Source organism: Lemur catta, chromosome 9 (genome assembly GCF_020740605.2).
Source record: "Lemur catta isolate mLemCat1 chromosome 9, mLemCat1.pri, whole genome shotgun sequence".
NCBI classification, from domain to species: Eukaryota; Metazoa; Chordata; class Mammalia; order Primates; family Lemuridae; genus Lemur; species Lemur catta.
This window is the reverse complement of record NC_059136.1, coordinates 9,350,175-9,373,749: the sequence shown is the minus strand read 5'-3', so window position 1 is coordinate 9,373,749 and position 23,575 is coordinate 9,350,175. Positions and strand designations below refer to the sequence as shown.

The window sequence follows — 23,575 nt, the reverse complement described above, 5'->3', positions numbered from 1 at the left end:
CAGCACCCTCAGGGAGATAAAACAGTGAATAAATTAAAGTCCTCAGAGTTTTCATTAACATCACCAAATCTTGGGAAAAACAACTTGCATAGTTATCCATATATTCCCTTCTTCTGACTAAGGAAGAGTAAAAACATCCACTGGGGAGAAAAGGATGAAATGATGCCCTGAACCATGGTGCTGATTATCTCTGCTGGAAGGCAGGGAAGGCTCTGGGAGAGTCCACAGTGAGATCCACGGCTGATCTGAGGCCAGAGAAGACTGCCGCAGGGGATGCAGTGTGTGCCCCATACACAGCCAGACTGAACCCACTTAACATGACCTGCAAGGGATCCCAGAAGCAAAAGCTACCAAGCTCACATCTGGCCAAGACTACTCAGCACCCAGCACACTACCTGTTGTAGCTTAGCTGGCCCAGCCATCTCGCGTGTCTTCAGGTTATAGAAAGCATGAACAGAGACTGAAGACCTGCCTTCAAACTTCAGCTTGGTGGCAAAGAAGAATAAAGGAGAGGCTTCCAGTGAAGGAATCAAAGATATGGGCTGAGTTAGGCAAAAATAAAATGAAGAAGCAAGCAAATGACAAGGCATGGCATCTATAAGCACAGACTCCTGGGGGGAAAGGCAAGAAAGCAACATTATATCAAAGACAAAGAACTCAGCCTAAAAAGAAAACATAACCAGCTAAGAAGAGGATTCTCCCCAAAAGACCTTTGAGCCATTTAGAATTTCATAAGAGTATGAGTTTAATACATCAAGAACTCAAAGGCAACATACTAAAAAAATTTTTAAGAAAAATAAGATTATAAACCTAAAGTAATAAACAGGGAAATAAAATCAACAATAAAAAATAAATACATGCAATAGAATCTACACAGAACAAAAGAAAGATGGCTTAAAATCAATTTATTGACTAAGAGGAAAGCTAAAAATAAACACAGAGAACATATAGAAAAACAAGGGATTCCAGCGATCCAAGCAAAGCAAACGCTATGGAGTGCAACAACAATCCGACACACGGACAACTGGCGCCCTCACAGCAGAGCACTCGCCACTCAGAACCAAGCACTTGAAGAGATAACACAAGAAAATTCTCCTGAAACAAATAAAGAATTGAATCTGCTGATTCAAAGGACACATCAAGCTCCAAAAAATATGACAAGTATAATGTAGCAGTACTATATATTAGGATTAAGTTATATGTCAAATATTAAGAAGTAATTCCTCATACCTCTAATCTATAGGCAAATAATCTACAAGGGAGGAAAAATAAGGCTGGTCTTGGATGTTTCTACAACAACATTCAATGGCAGAAGACAGTGACTTCTTTCAAGTTTTACTTAAGTAAATCTTCTATTAAATTTCAGTGAAATTAAATTTACTACTTTGTATTTTAAGAACAAGTATGTTATAAAGTATATCTGGTCAGCCAGCCATTTTTCCATGTATAAGAACAGAAAGAACTCTAAATTGATATATTCCAGATAATAATTATTATAAGTGGGAATTATTCTTCCCTCCTCCTAAAATTCATACCTTGACACATACTAGAGGAACTTCCACCTTCCAGAAGTAACGGGAAAAAAAGCGTCTGCTCTCCTGACTTCCTCACTCCATCCTCCTCAAAGGGAGGATTGACAACTTATCCATTTGCTAAAATTTTGAGTAGAAACCTAGAAAGCTTGACCTGACCTCTTCCTTTCTACGACTTCTGTGAACAGTCCTCAGGACGCACACATTCTCTGCTCCTCCAGGAAGTAAGTTACCTGAGCAGGTGTGCACCTGCAGGGACGAAGCCTGCAGTTCTCACTGGGTGCATTTTATTCTGGAGACAGAGTAGTGAGAAGCCTGAATCTGGCCACAAACTGGGTGTTCCAATCCAAATCCCCAATTTTTCCATACAAACCTCAAGATGATATTGTAACACTCCTATGGCTGGCCGGTATGTCCGCTTCTCAGTTGATTCTTACTCAGGAAGGGGTTAGAGTGAGGGCAGAGAAGAAAGTGTGATTTCATTGTCTCTCCTTAAACCCCAACATCAGTCATGATTATTGCTGGAGGATTTGAAATTTTCTAAAATATTTTTTATCTCAACTTTTCCTAATGAATATACAATGTCTTTATAAAAACAGGTCATTTTTCTTTAAAACCATAACACTAGAGAAGAACATCTGATGTTACAGAAAAGTAAATCATAATAGTTTAGGAGAAAGAGCAGGTTCCTAAATAGAATGTAGGGTGAGATCCAATTTAATTATTATCTTTAAAAAATCACAATAGTAACACACACTGCAGAGAGGCCTGGGCTAAGCCTTTTGGATAGATTATCTCATTTAGAATTCATGAGTTCATCTGAAGTGGGTATAAATATCATCCCAGTCTTAGAGATGAGGAAATTGGGAATTAGAGAGGGAAAGCAATTTGCCCAAAGCCAGACAAGATGAACCAGTATCAGACGAGGACTTCCAAGACCCCAAAGCCCACATCCTTTACCACTTTGTGGTCCTGAGATCATACATCAATGCGGGTAGACAGAGAGAGAGACTTAAAGGACACACACCAAAATGTCGACAGTTTATCTCCAGGTTCTTGGGATTTTGAATGATTGTTGTTCTTTTTTGAAAATGTATCTATGTTTATCTCTGTGTTCCATGTTGTCAAGGACACATGCATTCCTTTTGTGATAAGTAAAACAGTAGTGTCTTTATAATACAAAAAAAAGCCACAGCATGAACTTGAAGTTGGAGTTGGTGGTAGAGCAAGGTGCTCTCCAGCCAGCTCAGCCGGTGCACAGATCGGTGGCCACGGGCGGGGGCAACAGTCTGGCCTGACTCCACAGAGGCCTCGAAGCTGAAGGGAAACCACCTCAGTAGGTGTCCCACTGGCCTCCCAGCCCCCGGGGCCCTCATCCCGACAGCCAGTGAGGTCTGCACACGGACTGGCTTCTCTCTCAGGCCCTAATGACTATCTATTCCACGGGGGAGTGGCCGCTCTCAGCAGCTTGCCAAGTTCTTCCCAAGGAGAACAGGAGGGGAAGTTTGAAGGGCCTCCATCCAATTTTTAAACTGTAAACTGCACGCCCACTTTTTGTTTGGAGACATTTCCTGTGTGTGAACACAGTTTGTTCTGTTACCAGCTTTAAAGTTATCTAGAACTGATATATCCGAGGCCAAGCAAATGTGTTAACAACAACAACAAAAAAGTCAAATACAATAGGACCTTTCCTAATGTTGTTAGCTCAATTTGTAGAAACCCAATTTGTAGGTAATGCAAAAGAGAGGTTCAAGACAGAGGTGTCCTTGTGTCCTCAGGGCCAGGGCCCCATAGCTCCCTCTCCTCCTGAGCGACCCCCATCCCAGTGAGCACAGTGTTCCAGGACAATGGCATCCTTCAGCCCCTTGGCCACACCGTGCCATGAAGCCATGCTTACTTCTAGCCAAGTCTGAGCACGCCCTGCATGCGGTTCCCTCCAGGCTAGCAGACTGACTTCTATCAGCATTTTGCCACGCCACTTCAAAGGGAGGGAGGAGGGGTGGAGGGATAGAAGCTTTGCCAAGAGAGGTGCCGACAGCCCCCGCACTGCTAACTGGAGTGGAGAGCCACCGCGCCAGCCCTGACATGCCCTGTGTGGCTGCAGCCCTGGGTTCCCAGCCCGCCCCTGCTCCATCACAGCCTTCCCAATCCCATCCCACCCCCAGGGACTTCCCTCGGCCTGCCTCTTACCAACACCACACCTGACTGAGGCTGAGAAAATGAAGCTACATCCCCAACCAAAAACATCCTCCCCATCCACCCAGGACCATCTCCAGCACCACCTCCCACCTTGGCCCAACACTTCGCTTCTTTTTTCAGACACCACATTGTCCCGTGTAACACAACTAGACTAGACGCAGAACTTGAAAAGGGCTCAACCGCCGCCTGGCCCAGGACCTAAAACATTCTAATGAATGAGTCATTAATGAAAAAATTATAAACATGCCATCTCCCCCACTAGGATAAATCAACTCCATGAGGGCCAAGAACGTGCCTTATTCAACTCTATATTGCTTGCAGCACTTAAGGAAGTTGTCGAAGTTAATTAGTTTGGCAGAGACCAAGCTGACATTTTTTTTAAAGGGAGCCTGTGCTGAGAAATTCTGAGAATCATACCACTCCCACCCCCACCAAAAAAACACGGAGAGGGATGAGATTAGAATACAGATGTCTGGTCCTAACTTAACACATACCTGGCCAAATCTGAGACTCGCTGGCACAGCGCACAGTGATAGAGTCTCTTTTGGTATCACCGAATCTGACAGGGTTTCAAGGAGGAGACAGAGCCAGCTGGAAATTTTACCAGGCCTAGTTCCTGGTAAGGAGCCCCGGGCATGAGGGGTGGGGGACACGTGTGAGTACACATGTACACACACACAGTTCTCACCCACACGTCTATCCAGGGTTTTTTACACGCACTCCCCATCCAGTTCAATCCCTGCATTCAGCTAGGCCCAGAAAGAGGAAAGGACTTGTTCAAAGCTACTCAATCATCCAATCAGGTTCCCTCCCACAAATCCAGCCACCATCCCCAGAGAGAAACACGGTTACCTTCTTCCAGAAAGGAAACAAGGATTGTCAGCACTTCTTCAAAGACGGGGGCGGGGGGGGGGGGGGCTTCCCAGTATATATATCTCACCAAGATACCATAATCCTCCTACCAAACCTTGACCCTGAAGAGGACAGAGTTTGCCTTTGTTTTCTTTGTACCCGCAGACTGTTTTAGGGTCCCTTGCTCTTTTTTTCCACTGGTGTTATGCGTTGAATTGTGTTAAGTCCTAACTCCCTGTACCTGTGAACGTGACCTTATTTGGAAACAAGGATTTAGCAGATGTAAGCAAGTAAAATGAAGTCATTAGGATGAACCTTAATCCAACATGACTGGTGTCCTTCTAAGAAAAGGAGAGAGAGACATGGGGAAAATGCCACGTGACGACGGAGGCAGAGACCGGAGTGATGCAGCTACAAGCCAAGGGATGCCAAGGACCAGCCGGCCACCTCCAGAAGCCAGAAGAGGGAAGGCAGGACGCAGAGGAAGCCCAGCATCTCAGAGGAGGCATGGCCCTGGCTGACACCTTGATTTCAGACTTCCAGCCTCCAGGACCGTGAGACCATAGATCTGTTGTTCAAGCCACCCCATTTGTAGTAATTTGTTACGGCAGTCCTACGAAACTCACACAGCTGGTTTCTTCCTTCAGAAATGCCCAGAGAGCCACACTGACCTCATCCACCCTCTCACCTCCGGGCCCAGGTCCACCTCACCATCAAAGGATAAACCGTAAAAGGCACTTTCTCATTTATAATATAACTCAACTTTGGTCTAACATCTGAGATACTGAAAATGTTAGAGAATAACCCTATTGCCCTATGAAGTCTACAACAGGAAAGGGTTAAATAAAATATGAAGGCCCTACTCCCCCACCCCTGCTCCCAAATAAAGTACAGAACTGGCCCAGGAAGGCAAGAATTAACGTACAGTCCATGGTGGGAGGTGGAATTGGATCTTCAAGGCCTGAGAGAGGCCAAGCCCAGCTGCACTGTCTATTGGGTGCAGGTGGTGGGAAGCCAACTGGGGAAGGGGCTGGAAGGATGGATAGTAACACTGCCCGTGGCAAAAGCCTGGCATGCCAGTGTCACTCAGGCGGGACCTGGATATTGACTCCCAGAAGTCTTACCCATCTGACTGTGACATCCCGTCAGGGTTGGTGGTGCGTGACACTGATGGGGTCAGGGGCCAGCAGAGGGAGATAAGAAGAAAATGAATGAACAACCAGGAGGTGACAGAGCTGAACTGACCACCTGTGACCACCACGGCTCGGCTCATTGGGCGCAAAGGGAAAAGCAGCCACCAAGGCGACAAACCTGAACAGGAGAGAATGCAGCTTCCTCGTGTGAGATCTAAAATATTTCACTTGTCATGCTGAATAGTCTCCCTGACAGCCTTGGGTGCCACAAGCCCTTGAGTTATTTTTAATTGCTACCCTGTTACTGTAATTTTTAAACCCAGAAGTATTCCCCAATAAAATCCAAAGTATCAGAAGGCAAATATATACAAATATATATATATATATATATTTCTATCTGTTCACTAGATTAAGGATGGGTATGGTGCCTCTTGGAAAACATTGAGCCTATTAAAAAAGAGGAACATTTTAAAAGAGAATGAGAGAAATAAGTTTCTTCCCCCAGCATTCATCAAAACAATATTTTTATTTACATAGGTTTATAATCATTATTTGCAAAAATAAAACTATCTGTTGTCTCTGCTTTCTGACTGCTCACCTGCTCACACCTGCTAGCTAACGTGGACTGGCTCTAGAGGATGGGGCTGCACATTTGGGTAAGTCACTTAATGCTGTGCCCCGATTTTGCCTAAGATGAAAGCAACAAATGCAGAGATTCCAAAATGTTATATTTAAGAAGACCTAAGAACAGGTCTTCCAATAAAAGGCCAAGAGCAACCTTAGGACACAGAGAATATAAGCCTATTGGACAATCAATTCTACCTGTGCAGCTCCAGCAGGTGAACGGGGCCACATTTGGATTTAGCCCAAGCGCTGCTGGCTCCACGTGCCACTCTGAGCCTGGTTCAGGGAGGACCCCTTGTCTGTGCCCATCAACTGCAAGCCACAAGGCTGCAAAACTGCTCGCTGACTTTTTCACCTATGTACATGCATCTCTTTGATGCATTATGTGGCTTGGTAAAGGGAAGGTGCCAATTTATGTTTTTTGTTTCTAAAAGATATCCTCCCTTTGGCTATCTGAGAAACTGTTGTCGGCATGTCAAGCTTCCCAACCTACATAAGTATTTACCAGCACCAGGGAAGCAGCACAACATGCCACAGAAATCAGGAGTCTGGTCCTCAATTTTCTTGCATAAGGACAAGAGAGGCCTGTCAGAAGCTCTCTTATATCTATTTCAATGGGTCTCGCTCCCTTTAAGTCTATTCTCCTCAATCCTCGCTTTGGCCAAAATATAAGCTCCTTGCCTACATTTCAGAAGGAGACTGGAAATCTGAACTCAATCGTGGAGCGTGCTGTGCACCCCACGCATGCATAGTTTCAAGAAGAGGATGGTGTGATGTGCACATTGGAATACATGCAGGTTATGCAAATTATCCCACAAGACACTGCAAATTCCAAGTGGCATCAGAGCAGTATTTTGGGAAATGACATGGCCGAAGGGATGGTATCCGTCACAATCCACAGCGGTTGTACTCATGGACATCCCATGGAACTGCAAGACCTTAAGGGAGGTCTGCCCTCCATAACCTTGAGAGCTGCAGTGACAACAGACCCAGGAGGAGCCCTGTGCTCCCCTAGAGAGAAGCAAAGCTGGTGTTGATGCCACAGCCAGCCGAGTTCAAGGGGGACAGGTCTAGGTGGCTCTGCGGATCTACTTCCAACAATTCTCAGACCCAAAAAGCCAACAGAGAGATTAACTAATCAACACTATTCTTTTTTTACAGGTTGGAACACAATGATTGAATCTTACATAATAAAAACATATGAGTCCACGCTGCTTTAGACATTTTCATCTTCATTAAGGGAATTCTTAGCAGAGTAAACACAAGATTTCAGGTACAGTATTTTAAAGCTTATATAATCAGTTGAGGGCAGCAATCCAATTTCAACTTGCTTATATTCAAGGTGGTAATTTCTCATTCTAATCTGCTGAAGATGGGAGAGCAGCGTGAGAATGGGAGAGCACATCCAACAATTAGAGGAGTGCACCTACTTTACATAAGCCTTTTGCAAAGGGTGGGAGGAGACATAGCCATTCTCATTAATATTTTATAGTAGTCTTCAACTGAAAAATACCTCTGTGACACTGTTCTCCCTACACCAACCTTGCAAGTACAGAAATGACAGTAAAAATAATAATTTCTACCTTCTTCAAGTTCTTGTAGTTATTTGGACACTGATTTAGGGAGGAGTCTGCCCACTATTTCGATTCTGTTGTTTTTTCCAGCACTATTTCTTGAAAGCCTGCTCAGCCTCTGCCTATTTCTTCTAACTCTGCACAACTGGGAACTTGGGTATCTATGAAAGGAGAGCCATAGTGGGCTTTAGAGCTACCCAGAAGAAGTTTCAAGGGCTACCTGGACAGGCTCATTATTCAGAGACTCAGAAGTTGTCCTGAAGGGTGACTTATCAGACAAATTAGAATCTGCCACCACATAGTACAGAACTAAGGGGATGTGGATGGATGGATGGACAGATGGACGGATGGAAAAACAAATGGCATACCCCAGGGTTTTGAATGGACTCTCGAGACTGTGTGGTAATGAGGTCCTGGGACTTGGGCCTCCTGCCACACCCTAGCAATGAGGTAGTCACACCACTGCCTGCTGGGCCACTTCCCAGAATTTTCAGAGCGTTCATGGACAAGATTTTAACAAAAACCAATGCTTAGGAAGTAAGACCTCCTCATTACAGTCAGTGCTCTCTTTGAATCCATGACCAGGTAACTTAAAATGCCGCTTGGGATATTACATCCTGAGAAGGAGAGCGCTGAAGAGGTATTGCGGGGGTATTTATGAAGGAAGTCATCAAGGCCACAGGGAAGATGGGCTCACACCTCTTTATCCCCCCATTAAAAAGTAGGGCTTCTAGCAGCCTGTGTTGCCTTTTGCTTCTAAATATTTTCAATGTGTCTTGACTGGAAGGGATAAATGTGACTTCTGTTTAAGTCCAGGAAAATATTAATGACCAACTATCATATCTTAGTGAAATCACTATTTCGTGTTTGAAGAGGAATACCCAGTGACTTTAGAAATAATGGCTGGGTTGGTTATCATCATTGCTATTAAAGAACGGAGCTGCTCAGTTCTCAGTCAGTGAGGGCTTCCCTTTTCCGAGGGGCTTGGCTCAAAGCCACAAAGAAGAACTGAAATAAAGAAGTGGGGAGTTGCCCGCTGCCGGATTCTGTGCACATCCAAGGGACTGTCCCCAGGCTGGCTTGTCACTGGAATGCCCAGATGAAGGCTGCCTAGGCACGCTCACCCCACAACTGTGGCTGTGTGATTCAGTGTTTTAGACACAGTTCTCTCCTTAGTGAAGTCATCCAGAGTCACCAGGGTTCGGGGGCTCAGTGGCCCTCTGAGCGCACACTCTCTCTTGTGAAGCCCATGGCATTTGAATGTGAATCTAAAAAGTCACCTAAAATGTCTCCTGCAACCTGATTCACCGAGAAGAGCCCAGTTCGTTCTCTATCCTAAGGACAGGACTGACCAAACTGGGGGCAGGAAAGCTGCTTCTAAACTACAGATGGGACGAGAGTGGTGTTGTGCAGAGGCACACTCCTAAACAGCTGCCATAAGCCGAGATGAACAAATCCACAGGATGGGACACAAGACTACGTCAACAGCTCCTTTGTTTTGCTTCTGAGAAACCACAAAAAGACCAAGACTGGGGAAATGTACAGCAATGTCCTTCTTGGGGCCTCCATAAATACTGCAAGAGGACTCAAGGTGAAGGCGTGAGACCTAAGCCCTTCCGGGCAACCAGGGCTCTTAAACAAGGCTGCCTGGAGGGCAGCATATGTCCACAACATATGTCCCTTGGTCCTCCCGCTCCTGCCACCTCAGGCTCCCTTGACGTGGCCACTCAGCCCTTCATCCAGTGAAGCAAAGCCAGCTACAGAGCCCAGATCACCAGTTCAGGAAACAGAAGCCCAACCTCACACAATATCCCACATCCTCACGTCCCTGGGAGGCACTTCTGCTGTTGCTAACATCAATGAGCAGGGTTATGCCATTACTGTTCAAGTAACTGTTGAGCACTGCACCCTATGAGAAGTACTCCATCACGTGTCTATTTATTAAAACCTCTTCACCATCCATAAGAGGCTTTATTATTATCCCCATTTTCCAGACGAGGCTATTGAGCCTCAGGTAAGTCCAGTCACCAGGAGCTGGTAAATAGCAGGTCCAAGTTCAAATCCAGGCCTTCTGACTCCAAGTCCAATGCTCTTTCTGCTGACCTTCAGCTGTCCACCACCCTCAAGCTTTTACACTCCGTGGCCAGAGCAACAGACACTGAGCACCTCTCAATGCGAGGCATCGGGGCACCCACCCCTCCTGGCCACCCTGCCTGCCCTGCTTCACTGGTCCAGTAGCACCAATGGCTATAAATGATGGATCTAAATCCCACTCCGGTAGTGGGTTCCTCTTCCACATGACTAAGTTTACAGCATCTTTAAGATGAAATGGATTGCTGTATTTATACTAAACAGAATTAGCAACAGGTACTCAAATTATTTCTTGCTTTTAAAAACAATTGACCTCCCAGACAAAAATGTTCATGCCAAACAAAAAACTACTTGAGTAGTTTAGTGAAATTCACTAAAGCAAAACCAAAGCTTGATTAAACTCATTTTATTAATATTTCTCATTGGTTGGGGCTACGTAGTTAACATGGGGCAGTAAATATGCATAACCATATCATTAATAATAATAGCTAGTATTTATTGAGCACTGACTATGTGCCAGATAGTGTTCATAGTGCTTTATAAGTACTGACTCAGTTAATCCTCACAGCAAAGCTGAGGGTAGGTACTATTATGACCCCAGTTTTACAATGAAAAACTGAGGCACAGAGAGGTTAAGTAACCAGCCCAACATCACAGAGGTGTTAAAGAGGGGACATAGGAATGAATCCCAGGTCTTCTGACACTTACCCAGTGAGACACAGTTGCCTCAGATACTTGCCATCCTCCACCTTGGAGTTTTAACCATTTAACTTGGAGTTTAGTTAAGCAGTAAGTTTAATAGTTTAGTTAGCTTCTCACACTAACACATAAACACTTAGATTATATAAAACACAAGTGTCTTCAAACCACATCAATTCACTTTTCCTATGAATCAACGTCAATGACTCCACTTTTGTTCCTGTTTATTATCTATTTTGTAGATACAGAAATAGAAGCTGAAAACAAAAATAAACTTAAAAAGCAAGGATGCTATCTTTCTGATCTACAGATGACCAAAGGCATTTTTGGGAGGCAAGAAAATATAGCTGACTTGTCTTTAGGGGAGACTGGGTTCCAAATCCATGTGTAAGCCACACAATCAAAATGACCACTGCATAAATAGATAATGCATACAGGAGTGTGCAGAATACAGGAGAGTACACATGCAAAACAGAAGTCAAGAGCTTTCCTTTGACTCTACTTAGTAGAAACAAGCTTATTAAATGATGTCTGTAGTGAAATCTGAACAAGTTGGAAGCCCAGAGAAATGCTGCCAATAGGGAGTTCTATGTTCCACCACTTCTCGTGAAATGCAGCTGTATCCTCATCATCTTTGCAACGCCACACTTACTAATTCCCAGGCCAGTCTGCTAAGTGAATTCGGTCCCTGATCAAGGCGGCACCTCAAAGTTTGCTTTTAGATATGCAAGATAAATTCCCAGAGATCCTCTTGCTCGAGCTGCCTTTACCCAGCTGTTCACCAGGACTCTGCGCAAGAGGAAAGCTATCCAGCATAACACGGAACAATGCCGTGCCAGCAGCACGCGCGCTGAGCCGTACCCACTGAGCAACTGATTAGCAAGGCAATGCCACTGCAGAGAGGCCTCTCGGTCATCCTTGCTATAAGGTGTCTAAAACTGAAGTGGGGGAGAGTTGACAAAACTCAAGAAAGAGCTCCTGTTCACTTTACAACCAATTCGGTTTCTTCTATTATTAAACAGACAAGTGAAAACCCCCTCAGAAGCTAAGGTATGTACACAAAGCTACTTGAAAGGAATTTTCAGAAATACATTTTTCCCCTCAATGATTGTTAAACACTTTAAACCAAGCTATAAGAGAGAGGAAAAAAAAGAAAAAAAGGGTAATCTTATTTCTTACTACCTGAGGCTACATAGTAATTATGCAAATGGCAGGAAATTTGTCACTTTGAGTAACCATAAGTGTATAAAATAATTTGATTAAGTAAAATACAGTTACCTTAGTCATCATACTAATTTGACAAGGACTTTAAAAATGTCTCTCAGCTGTCTGTTTCTGGGTTGGCTATGCAAAAACCCATCTTCAAAATGATGCTTCTTTAGGAAAAAAAAAAAAAAACAAATCCAGCAGTTTCACCTCACACATTAATTGCAAGCCCTGAATGTTCTTAGGGCTAAAAAAAAAAAAAGTGACTCTCAAGCAGTGCGGTAGAGCCTCGTTAACCATTCTCAGTCATCTATGTCATTACTTTGTCACCACAACCTCAGACTTACTTTAGCATAACTCTAAACAGGAAAATACCTACCCCCTGGCTCACAGGAACTGCCTGTGTGCTCCATGCAGGAGACTAGACCGGCCTTTTTTCGTTTTCATCCTGAGGACATTCAAATGCATTTGTATGTGAGCCTCAATCGTAATTACCCAGAGGTGTCAGAGGTTTTAATTTCCTGTATACATCCTTATCTACTCCAGGCCTCAGTAATTTGATAACATACAGGGACCTCTATATGCAGGGCTACCCTCACCGAACGGCTTAAAACATCTCAGCGGGTCTCTATAAAGCACAGATAAAGTACACACGAAATGACTTTCTCTCCACGCATTTCCCATATGCCTGTGCCTTCTCCAAACAGTCCAAGACTGAAGCAGATGTTAAATCCTTGCAAATAGGTCAGTTCAGACTGGAGCCACCCAAAGTAAAGACCCAAGTAGGGGAAAATTAACTCACATTCTCTGTTCTGCACACCAGGGCTATCAAACTGAGCGGGTCTCTCTTCTTATGCTCAAAAAATTATTTCACATCCAGTCAGGAAGTTTCAGTGACTTTGACAGAACAGCCCTGTGACTGCTGGCTTTTCTGAAGCATGATTTCCAGTTAAGACATTTGCAACTATAACAGATTTCAGAATCCACAGCTGGCCCCAGCTGTACCTGAATCTGGCTGCCAGGATCAATGTCCTTCTGTTCTCCCCTGGAAGGCCTCAACACCAAGGCGAAAAGTTGCAGGTCCCCAGCCTGGCCTAACAACGGGTGGCCTTCTCACACACAGCACAGTTCTCCCTTGAGTTTCTTCTCTGGGCAGGTTCTTGATGGAAATGCTCGTTGTCTCTCTTTCTCTCTCTCTCTCTCTGTGTCTCTCTCTCTCTTTCTGAGATACACACACACACACACACACACGCACACACACACACACACACGTCCTGCTGTTCAAAGTTGCTACTCAAATCACAGGCAACTTCCTGCTTCAGTTCTGCAGTGGGGAAGCCCTATACTAGTGTCACTGAGGACACTGGGAAATCTGTGTTTTCAGAAGGAAAAGAGGGAAATGAAGTGAGAGTTGCAGATACATTTTTAAGGCACCTGGGGAGACAAAATAAGAAGGTAAGCTGCATGGACTTTTGGAATCAAATAGGAAATAATGCCATTGGCATAGAATTGTAATCACCCTCATCCCTATGAAAAGAAGCAATGTTGGCAGTGTCTCAAGGCAAGCTCTTCCTCAGGTATCTGAAAACGCTTCCTTAGAGAGGCAGGCTGATTGCCAATGTAAAGATCACAGATAACACACACCTTACACGTGGACCCTGCCTGTGTGATCACCTATAGACACAGGGTCTCAGGTTTCCTAAGAAAGCCATGAGGAGGAATTAAAAAGAAGAAATTGCCTTTCCTGCAAACAGCCGACATTCTCCAATTATCCAGAGAAACCTCTCATGGCTGAAAAACAACAAACTTTTTTTTCCCACCTCCCAAGTAACAGATGAAGAGAAAACTCTGAAATGGCCCAGAAGAGCAAGGCCCATAGCAAGCTGAATCAGTCAACCCTGACAAGCCAACTATTTATTTTCATGAGGTTCAGATGGCCACACAAAGTCCGGGGCAGCCAGGCAAAGCAGAGCCCTGAGAATCTTATGCCTCTGTTCCTAGTAACCAAAATGAATTCAATTTCCTAGGCCTGTCCTCTCGGGCCTCCGTCTGCATTCTGCAAGTCACCTGTTGACTCCTGTTACCCTACCCCACCGAACCAGGCTTTCCATCAGCCAAAGCTAGAAATGCCAGGATGCCACCAGCAGGTGGACTAATTCCTCTCCCGCCTGCCATCCACCTGTCCTGGGATTAAAGTCAACCTTCTATCTCTTCGGGCCAGCCCTGCCTCCAGAAGTCCAACACTCCTGGAGCACTGTGCTTCTTTCTAACACAGCTGGGCCATTCATCTAGTTGAAGCCCAGCTTATTACTTTGTAAAATCCTTAGATCATTGCAAATGAAAAATAATAAGCCTACACCTTTATCATTCCTGTGGTGAAAAGTTCTGTTAGCATTTGCCAAACATGAATAATGTACTGAGCAAAATTGGTTTGAGGCAAACAAACTGTTAAACTGGAGGCAGCTGTTGATATACTAATTACCTCCTTTTAAACACAGACCCAGTTAGGTATTATGTACTTTGCATATGCTAGAGTACAAACCCACATATATTTTATTAATGTGTATTTGCATCTTGTATGTGTACCTATTTAAATATTTTAACAGTTAAATTCTCCCTAAGGAAGGATAAACTGACTCCAAAAACATGGTTATCCCGTCCCCAAAACTGTGTACAACTATAGACAAAATGAATGCATTTTACAAAACAAAACAAAATGTGCTTGTGGCCACAGGGTTCATTTGCAACATAAAAGTTATGGATGGAAACAACAGAGACAAGAATGTAAACACCTTTCATCTCAGACCGGATCAACAGAAATGCATTTTATTTTCAAAAGCCCTGGAATTCCATCACGCCAAGAACAGAACTGAGTTTGAAGACCCCTGTCATAACCATACAACTTACCCAACACCAGAGACCAAGCGTACTTGCCTTTAACAGTAAGCCTCGCGCCTTGGGAGACTATTTATGAATGGTATAGGATCCCGAGCGTCTGGCCATCATTAACTTTAACCCAAGGCCAGGAATGAGGGATTAATGGTAACATCAGTATATCAGGATGCATGCGGATCTATCTCTGGATGTGGTTATCCAACAGCCAAAATCGTGCCCAAATCTATCTCCATCAAACTTGCTCAGGAACACTCAAAGTCTGTGACATTTGATTCCAGTTTCGGGTCAATAGCCAAGTAATGCTTTAACACTATACACTCTCAAAAATCCTTTTGTGTTTAGACAGGCCTGAACTTGGGTCTGGAAGCGCTTTCTCTGGAACTCAAGTTGGGACCACCTGAGCAGGGCACGCGAAAGCCACAAAGTAGGTGCTTGACAGTGCTGAGTCATTACAAGCTGTTCCCTCTGATATGTTATGCACCCATGGGCCCTTTGAGCATTAATATCCACTTTCTGGAGGCAAATAAAATACATGCACATTGTGCAAAATGATGCAACCTTCTGTGGGCGAGAGACCACGGTAGGAATATAGCTCTAAGAGTGGGTAGCAAGGAACTACACAAACTCGCCGCTGCTCTCCAGGTACTGTAACTTTATCCCAGACGCTGAAAGATGGCTATTGGGCTACGGGATGGGAATATTCCTCCTGCAGCCCCGGCTCAGATCAGGGCCACACTAGGGCACGTTTTACTCTAAGCTGTTAAATCCCCTCGTAATTGGCGGATGGAAAAAGCGCCCGGAGAAAATGATGCATAATGGATTTGTTCTCGAGGAGGATGGACTACAGAGTAGAGGACACGGGGTGCTAACTGGCTTTTCTTCCCATGTGCAGGTCACCTGAAAACCCGATGCCTTTCTCTCCAAGGAGGCTCCTGAACTCACCATCTGGCTCCACTTTCAAGGGACGATAGGAATGGTTTCACGCCCACCTGCCAGCCGCCTCTCCTCCCCGGGCACCCCCAGCCCCCGCCGGACGCGCGAGCCGCCGCCGGCATCCACGTCCCGCCTGCTCCCCGCTAGCTGAGCTGCCCGGCCGGCAGCTCCCCCGGCGGCCGCCTCTGCACCACTCGCCAACCTCCACGCCGCCGAGGTCATGCCCGCCTGCCCCGGCGCCCGGGCGGCCCCCTCCCCGTGCCAGCCCGCGACCCCGGGGCGCGCTGGGGAAGGGGCCCGCGGCGGAGTTGACACGGGGACTCACCAGGTAGGCGCCCACCGTGCCCTGAGCCAACATCAGGGCGCACTCGGACACCAGGAAGATCTTGATGTTGGAGAAGCAGGACACCTTCTTTTTCTTCTTCTTGTTCCTCTGCGCCTCGTCCCCCTGCAGCTCGCCGCTCCGGCCGCCGCCCGATGAGCCGCCCGGCTTCTTGCCCTGCATCCTTCCCCCACCGCCGCCGCCGCCGCCGCTTTCCCGCTCGCCCCGGGTGTCGGGGCCGCTGCCGGGCGGGGGTGAGCGCCGCGAGGCTGCGTGCTGTCCCCGCCCCGGGCCCGCGGCGGTCGCCCCCGTCCTGCCGGGGCTGGAGAGGTGGAAGGCACAGCTCCTCGCCGCCGCCGCCGCCGCCGCCGCCGCGCTCGCCCCCTGCCTCCGCCTCCGCCTCCGCCTCCGCCCTCCCCTCGCCTCCTCCTCCGGCTCGGGCTGTGCCAATCACAGGGGCTCCTCGCGCCGCCCGCCGCCGCCGCCGCCGCCGCCGCCTCGCCTCCCGCGGACGCCCGCCGCTGCCATCGCCCGCTTCCCTCGCCCGCCGGCTGCGCCCACCCTCGCCCCAGGCCCCAGCGCCGGGGGTTGGGGCCTGATCGCCGCCGCGCGCCCCCGCCGCGCCGCGCCGCCCTGCCCGTGCGCCCCCGGGGAGGCGCGGGGGGACGGGCCTGGGCGCTGGGGGCGGCCGGGCGGCCGCGGGTGGGGGTCCGGCAGCCGGGAGCACTGGGGCAGGAGAGCCCTGGCGGAGCCGGGAGACGGTGGCCGGAGCGCTAGGCGGTGCCCGGCCGCTAGATGGCGCTGCGGGACCCGGGGCCGGCGGCGGAGGCCGTGGTACTGCGCCCCGCGCGGAGATTGGGGCGCCGGCGCGGAGATGGGGGAGCCGAGGCGACCCCGGGGCCGGGACCTGGTGCGCGGCACCGGGGCGCTAGGCCGGAGAGGAGGCGCCGTTCCCAGGAAGAGAGAGTACTGAATACCCGGACAGGGCTTGGCGCGCGCTCTTCCCTCGCTCGGGATTTCTGGGGACAGATGTTGCGCTCTGGGGCTTGGGGAGGTGCCAGAGGTCAGAGCTGCTTGAGGCTTCTGCCGCCTGCCGGCCTGGACGCCTGCTCTCCTGCTCTCCCAGGGTACTGGGCGTGTTTACAAGGCCCTGTAACCCGAAAGGAGAGAAGGGGAAGTTAGAGTAACCCGTCGGGAGGCGCACAGACGATCGGCCACCCCGGCCGCGGTGTCCAGGCGAGAGCACGGCACAGCGGCCTGAGAGGGCCTTGTCCGGCCCCCGTCCGCCTGGAGCCCGGGCCGAAGCAGGCAGGGAGCGGCTCGCGGCAGGCCTGCCCAGGTCCCCGCCCTCCCCTGGCTTTGTGGCCGGGGCCACCGTGGTGGCCTGAGTGCTCTGGCCCGTGGCAGCCGCCCCTTATGATCAGTCCCCATCCTCAGCATTACCAAGAAGTGTGGGCCACCGAGACTACCAATGGGATTTGCTAGTTCTCAGCCGCAGCTTTCGGAAGCTCAGAGGAAACAGGACAGGACCGGACAGGTACCAGGAAGCATTCAGCAACTTCCACCTGGGCAACTGGGGGGCCCAGCCACTCATTTGAAAAGCCTTTCCTTAACAATTGTGTCAAAGAAAATGATCCACTCTCCTGGGCTCATATGTCCCAATGCAGGCGCAAATTCAAAACTGAATGGTAATTAACACGACGGTAATTTTTACTTTCTCCCGTAGAACTTGAATGAGAATAGGCGGTGTAAGGCTGGGGGTGTTGTGCTGCCATACCATTTAAATATAAACTGCTTCATCCTTCTGTGATTGCAGACTAGATCTCACCCAGGCTTGGTGTCACTTTGGAACACTCCTTCCTTGTCCAGGCCACCTCCTATCTGAATTGGCTTCTCCTACAGAAGTCTTTCCCTAGTTTTTCCACTTCCTGTCATCACCCACTACCCCATTACCCACCAGTCCTATCGTTGGAATCTGCCGCAGGCACCCCCAGTGCTCCCCACACCTGGCCATCACTCCTAGCCAGCTTTCTACAGAACCTTAGTTCCACCCCTGCCCCTCCCTGTCACTCTTCATCCTGGAGGCAACTCCCCACTTCCTGCGGAGAAGACCCTTAATGAGTGAGCTCTCTTGCCTGCCTCTGACTGTGAGCTGCAGAACGGAGCTGAGACTTCTTACTCATCTCCGCTGACAAGTACCAGGGATCCCATTGCTACTGAAATGTGCAGAATGTTCTTTGTAGTAACAAGAGCTAATGTTTATTGTGTGCTTGCTCTGGCCAGGCATTGTTGTGTGTGCTTCACCTACATTTACAATTTAATCCTTACAACAATCCTCTAAACCAGACGCTATAATATTATTAGCCCTGTTTTACAGATGAGAAAACTGAGGACTGGAAGGTTTAACTAACCTAATGTCACTCACCTAGTAAATGGTAGGGCCAGCCTTTGAAACCAGGATGTCTGCTATCACAGCCCAGGTTCTTAATAACTACCTGTGTATTATCTCATATATCACCCAGTGGTCCATCTCATGCGGAGGGCCGGACTTGTATTGTTCCTCTTTTATAAATGGAGACTCAGAGAGGTATAGTGACTGGCCCAGTGTCACACAGCTAGAAAGGGACAGACTTCCATCCAAGCCCAGCCCTCTGCTCTGAACCTCATTGCCTCACGTACAGGTTGAGAAGGACACAGGCTTTTTTCAGTTTAACCATTTATTTCACATTTAACTGTCTTTAGAGAAATCACACAGTTTTGCTGCTAGAGAAAGGATTCTGGATTTAGGTTGTAGATTCCTCCTATAATTAATGGTAAGCAGCCAGGAAAGTAATCCTGCTCCTGAAGCCTTAAGAATCATCAAAGTCGGCCTGAAAGAAATCAGGCTGCAACTTCACAACAGGCAGAAAGAAGGAATTTAACATGTTTAGTTCCCTTCTCTCTTGGCTCATCGTTTATTTACTTGTAGATCAAGGCTCCAGGGATGATGAGGTGGGTCTATGAGTGTCTGATGCTTCTGCTTGGAGGTGCCCTTGACCCATATGCAGACAGAGAGAAGAGCAGAAAAATAGTAACCATCCTTGTATCTGTGTAGCACGTTAATGCTTGTAAAGTACTTTTATATCCTGCTTCTCAGTTGAATATCAACAAGGAGAGCTGATCTTATTAGCCCCATTTTACTCATAAGAAACAGCAGCAAGTAGATTTTGGGAGCTCACAGCTAGCAAGTGGCAGGCATTGAACCTGCATTTTCCACCCCAAATTGGTGGGAGTACTGAGGAGCAGGAGAAGTTGGCTAGATGGGGCTTAGCCCTCCCATGATCTGCAGTGCCCCCTCTAATCAGCCTTGGAAATAGATGGTGGACAATCGTGAACAGAGAGGCCAACAGCTTAAACCCCAGCACTTCAAATGGGTTTCCTTAAACGTTGCCTCGGAGAATTGCTCTAACCACCACTTCCAGGCTGAGGCCTTTTTCATTCATCCCTCCCCCTAGTGGTAGACAGTGAATTTAGGGACAGGTCAGTGTTATGAATAACTCTAGAACCCATGTGATAATTTTGGCCTCTCAACTACATTTCTGGGCTTGGTGGCTTTTCAAAGTTAGATGAAAATACTGCTAGCTAAGGCTGTGGTTCCATGATTCCTTACTTTGTTGGCTACTAGAGGTACTGCAAACACTGGGAAGCCATGTAATCTTGAAATCAAATCTAGCAAAGCAAAAAGAAAATAGAGTGACATGAGAGGATACACTGGCTTTTGATCATAACATATTAATAAGCAGTGAGTAAATGCTCAGTGATTGGGATGTGGAGAGCTTTTCTCCCCCACTTTCGAGAGGACGGTCGGTTCATTTCTGTGGGATAGAAGCGGGTTAACTTCATGGTCATGGAAAAGAAAAATGACAATATCTTCCTCTGTTACTGGGCTGTGGCCAGCCTGCACAGTAAGCAGCCTCCATGTAATTCAACACAATGGGAAACTGTTGTTCAAGTAATTCACATGAACCACTTTTTGCCAGCTTCAATTTTGTTCACAGGCAAATGCAAAGTTGAAAAATAAATGCGAAGAATGACTTCTGATTGTCACTGGGATGGAAAATAGATGTTTAGATTCTCACCCTGTTGATGGTTTTTTCTTTTTTCTGAAAATGCACCAATCATATATTGTGTGCAACCAAGGATAGAATTGGGGCTAGGCCAACTTCTTTGGCTTGAAACTAATATTTGGGCTGAGTTGAAGCTTATTTTCTTTTTCTCAGAGTTTTTCTTTCCCTGCCCCCATTTTCCAATTAGCCTGATCCATATGCCTTTCTACCATAGAGCCTCTGTTTGCTACTTACTATATGCACAGACTCATATTTTAAATTATATTTCTTAATTTGAATATGCCCTAAAGCTCAACAAAGAAGTAAAAAGGATAAACATCAATGTAGATGCAATTTTAAAAAATGGTGAATCCAAGTGGAGAAACAGAAGAGAGAGAGAAGAAAGAACATTAATGTAAATTGAGGAATTGATATGAGAAAGCTAGGGTTTTAGGAATGTGTTATATTTACGAAAAATGAGTTTTGAGGTAAAGGAGAAAGAATAAAGATAATAAACATTTATCAATATCAGTGCATTTGGAGAGAACATCATTTGCTGCTTCTATTGATATGCATATAAATAGAATGTGTTTATCCAAATAGACTGTTGGCTTCTTAAGGAGAGAGAGTGTGTTTTACTTTAAAAATAAAGGATCATTTGTTCTTCTCAGCGCCTACCAGGCCTCCTGCCAAGAAGCTAAATACTTCTGATTAGGACCCAAGACCCAGAAGGTGTCAAGGTTTATAGAAAACTTCCTCCAGGCATTCTCCCCAGGGACCCTCTTTTCCATCCTCTGTGTGATGCACACCCCCTTCTTGCAGCAGAAACTGTCCCCATGAGCCCTTTCCCTGACATAATGCCTTTCCTCCTCTCAGAGGAGGACCTTCCCAGCTCTGCTCCCGGTCTCTGAAAAATGCACAGAATCCTTTGCATTTTAAGGGTGGGTAAAATATGGTAGCCAGCCCTGAAAATGTGTTCAAGGCCCAACAGCATCTCCAACAAAGAAAGTATAGGGCATAGAGATAATAAAATGTCAAGAGTTTCATTGCTTCTGAGCTCAGCAGAAAGTGACCACAGCCTCCTGCCCTCCTGAGGGACAGCAGCCCTGGGACAATCAGGACATGAACCGTTGGGCGGATCAAAGAGAATGAAGGGCTCCCAGAGAGCATTCCAGGAAGCCATGAAAGAAAATCTACAAGGTATAGAATGCCAGTAAAGGGAATCAAAACCTAAATCAAGAGCGTGGGTAATAGAGAAACCACATACAAATGAGAGAAAGGCAAAAAACCTCTGCTTGGGGTAGCTTTCTCCTCCACTCCCCACCCCCAGCTTCCTTACACCACCTCCTTTCCAGCCCCCCCAGGCATATCCCTCCCCCCTGCTGTAGCAAGTAAGGGGGTCTTAGGAGTGGACAAACAGAGCAAGAAATCTGTCCAACCCCTGGTGACCTGTTACGGGCTGAATTGTGTCCTCCCCCAAAAAATTCATATGTTGAAGTCCCAGCCCCCAGCACCTCAGAATGTGACTATATTTGGAGAAAGGATCTTTAAAGAGGTAACTCAGGTAAAATGAGGTCATATGGGTGGGCTCTAATCCAATAGGACGGTGTCCTTATAAGACAAGGGGATCAGAACACAGACACACACAGAGGGATGACCATGTGAGGTCACAGTGAGAAGGCAGCTATCTACAAGCCAAGGAGAGGGCCTCAGAAGAAACCAAGCCTGCTGACATCTTGATCTTGAACTTCTGGTCTTGAGAATTGTGAGAAAATACATTTCTGCTGTGGAACACTACAGCCAGTCGGTCTGTGGTATTTGGTTATGGCAGCCCAAACAAGCTAATACGCTACCTTAACCCTCTCCCCAGCCCTTCACACACACCCTGTACTCCTTCTATACTTGATTGCAGTTCCTTGAGCTGGCCGTGCTGTCTTCTCCTCCAAACTTCTGCACAGCCTGTTCCCTCTGCTTGGAAGGCCCGTCCCTCCACTTTCCTCAGCTGATTCACATGTGTATCTTAGTATCTTAAGATCCAGCTAAAGTGTCACCTCCTCCAGGAAGCCTTTAAAGACAACTGTCTAACTGCACTCCCTCCTGCTTCCCCTCATCACCTGAGCCACCCTCTGCCCTTGTATTTATCCCATTGTTGAGTGCACTCACTGTGCTTCTCCCTGACCAACCTCTGGGTAGTGTCTTGCATTTCTCTGCATTTCTGCCTCCTAGAAGGGCCAGGTGCACAGTGCTCAGTAACTCTGGGGGGCAGAACAAATGAGCGAGGACCCCTCCTCACTGGGGCCACCCAACAGCTGTGGGACAGGGCGAAATGGCAAGAAGAACCCACACGCATTGGGAAGAAAGGAGAAAAGGGACAGGGTAGTGACAGCAGCTGTAAGACCGCACCTAGCCAGGTGGGAAGTAACAATCTCCCTGGGCTGCCTCCAGGAAGTGAGAGCAAGAGGGACTGCTGGAGCCTGGCTACCCAGAGTGTGGTCCCTGGGCCAGCAGCACTGGTGTCACACTGGAGCTGGTGAGAAACGCAGACTCTCAGACTTCAGCCCAGATATGCTGAATCAGAATCTAAAGTTTAACAAGCTCCCCAGGTAAGTAATATATACATCAAGATTTGAGAAAAATTGGTCTAGAATGCTATCAAAAGAAGCCTGGAGTTAGGCAATTTTAAGTAGTAATTTAGCATTTCTATTCATTCCCTTGTGTTTGCAGCTTTAGAAAAAAGGACTAACAATTGGCTCTAAGGAAGATGCTGGCTGTTTTCATTCTCCTGGAATCACCGCACTGCGAAGAGCCTCAGGGAGGGGTCGGGTGACTAGTGACAAGGCTGGGGAACTGGGGGGAGGGCACCTGCTATTTTGCATATGATTGTTTCAGGTGGAGCATCTGAGTCTCAGAATGAAAGCTGGGATGCTGCATTTCTGATGGTTGCCTGGATTTTCCTCTCCCAATTCCCGTTAAAATACCCATGAAAATCCAAAAAGGCTGACAGGACATAAAAGGACTGAAAACCCAGAATCCTGAGTATGGATGGTCAGTTTCACAGGGCAGATGGGATGACCAAGGAAGAGTGCCTGTTTCCTCCATAGGAAGAAGAGAGGAAGGCTCTGCACAGGGAACCTAGGCTGGTTCCCCAGCCAAAAAGCCTGACAGTCGCCTACTGGTTGCCTGAGGATGCTCACCCCAGCAGTCTCACCTTGCCAACTCTGTGCAATTATAACTCCCAGGAAAGCACAATGGGCCTAGGTGAAAAGGGAGTGGGGATGAGAATTATTTTTATTATCTGATGATATAGGCTCCAGGGCTAGGAAGACAAACAGCTGGGTGCCAGAATTGCTGGGCCTCGTTGGGGGTCTCTGTTTATGGGCTCCCCTTGTGGTCTCTCCAGCATGGTGGCCTCAGGGCATCCAGACTTGAT

At 47.2% G+C, this 23,575-nt stretch overlaps 1 protein-coding gene across 2 annotated transcripts in view; it reads right to left on the bottom strand.

The window, feature by feature from the left end:
• The window catches only part of SLCO3A1 (solute carrier organic anion transporter family member 3A1), a 285,640-nt gene extending 269,208 nt beyond the window's left edge, over positions 1-16,432 (bottom strand). For both annotated transcript variants that reach the window (XM_045561769.1, XM_045561768.1), the window contains exon 1: positions 16,064-16,432. In XM_045561769.1, the coding sequence (XP_045417725.1) occupies positions 16,064-16,243 (180 nt within the window). In that variant the 5' untranslated portion in view covers positions 16,244-16,432. The remainder of the gene's footprint in view (positions 1-16,063) is intronic.
• Between the last annotated feature and the right edge of the window lie 7,143 nt (positions 16,433-23,575).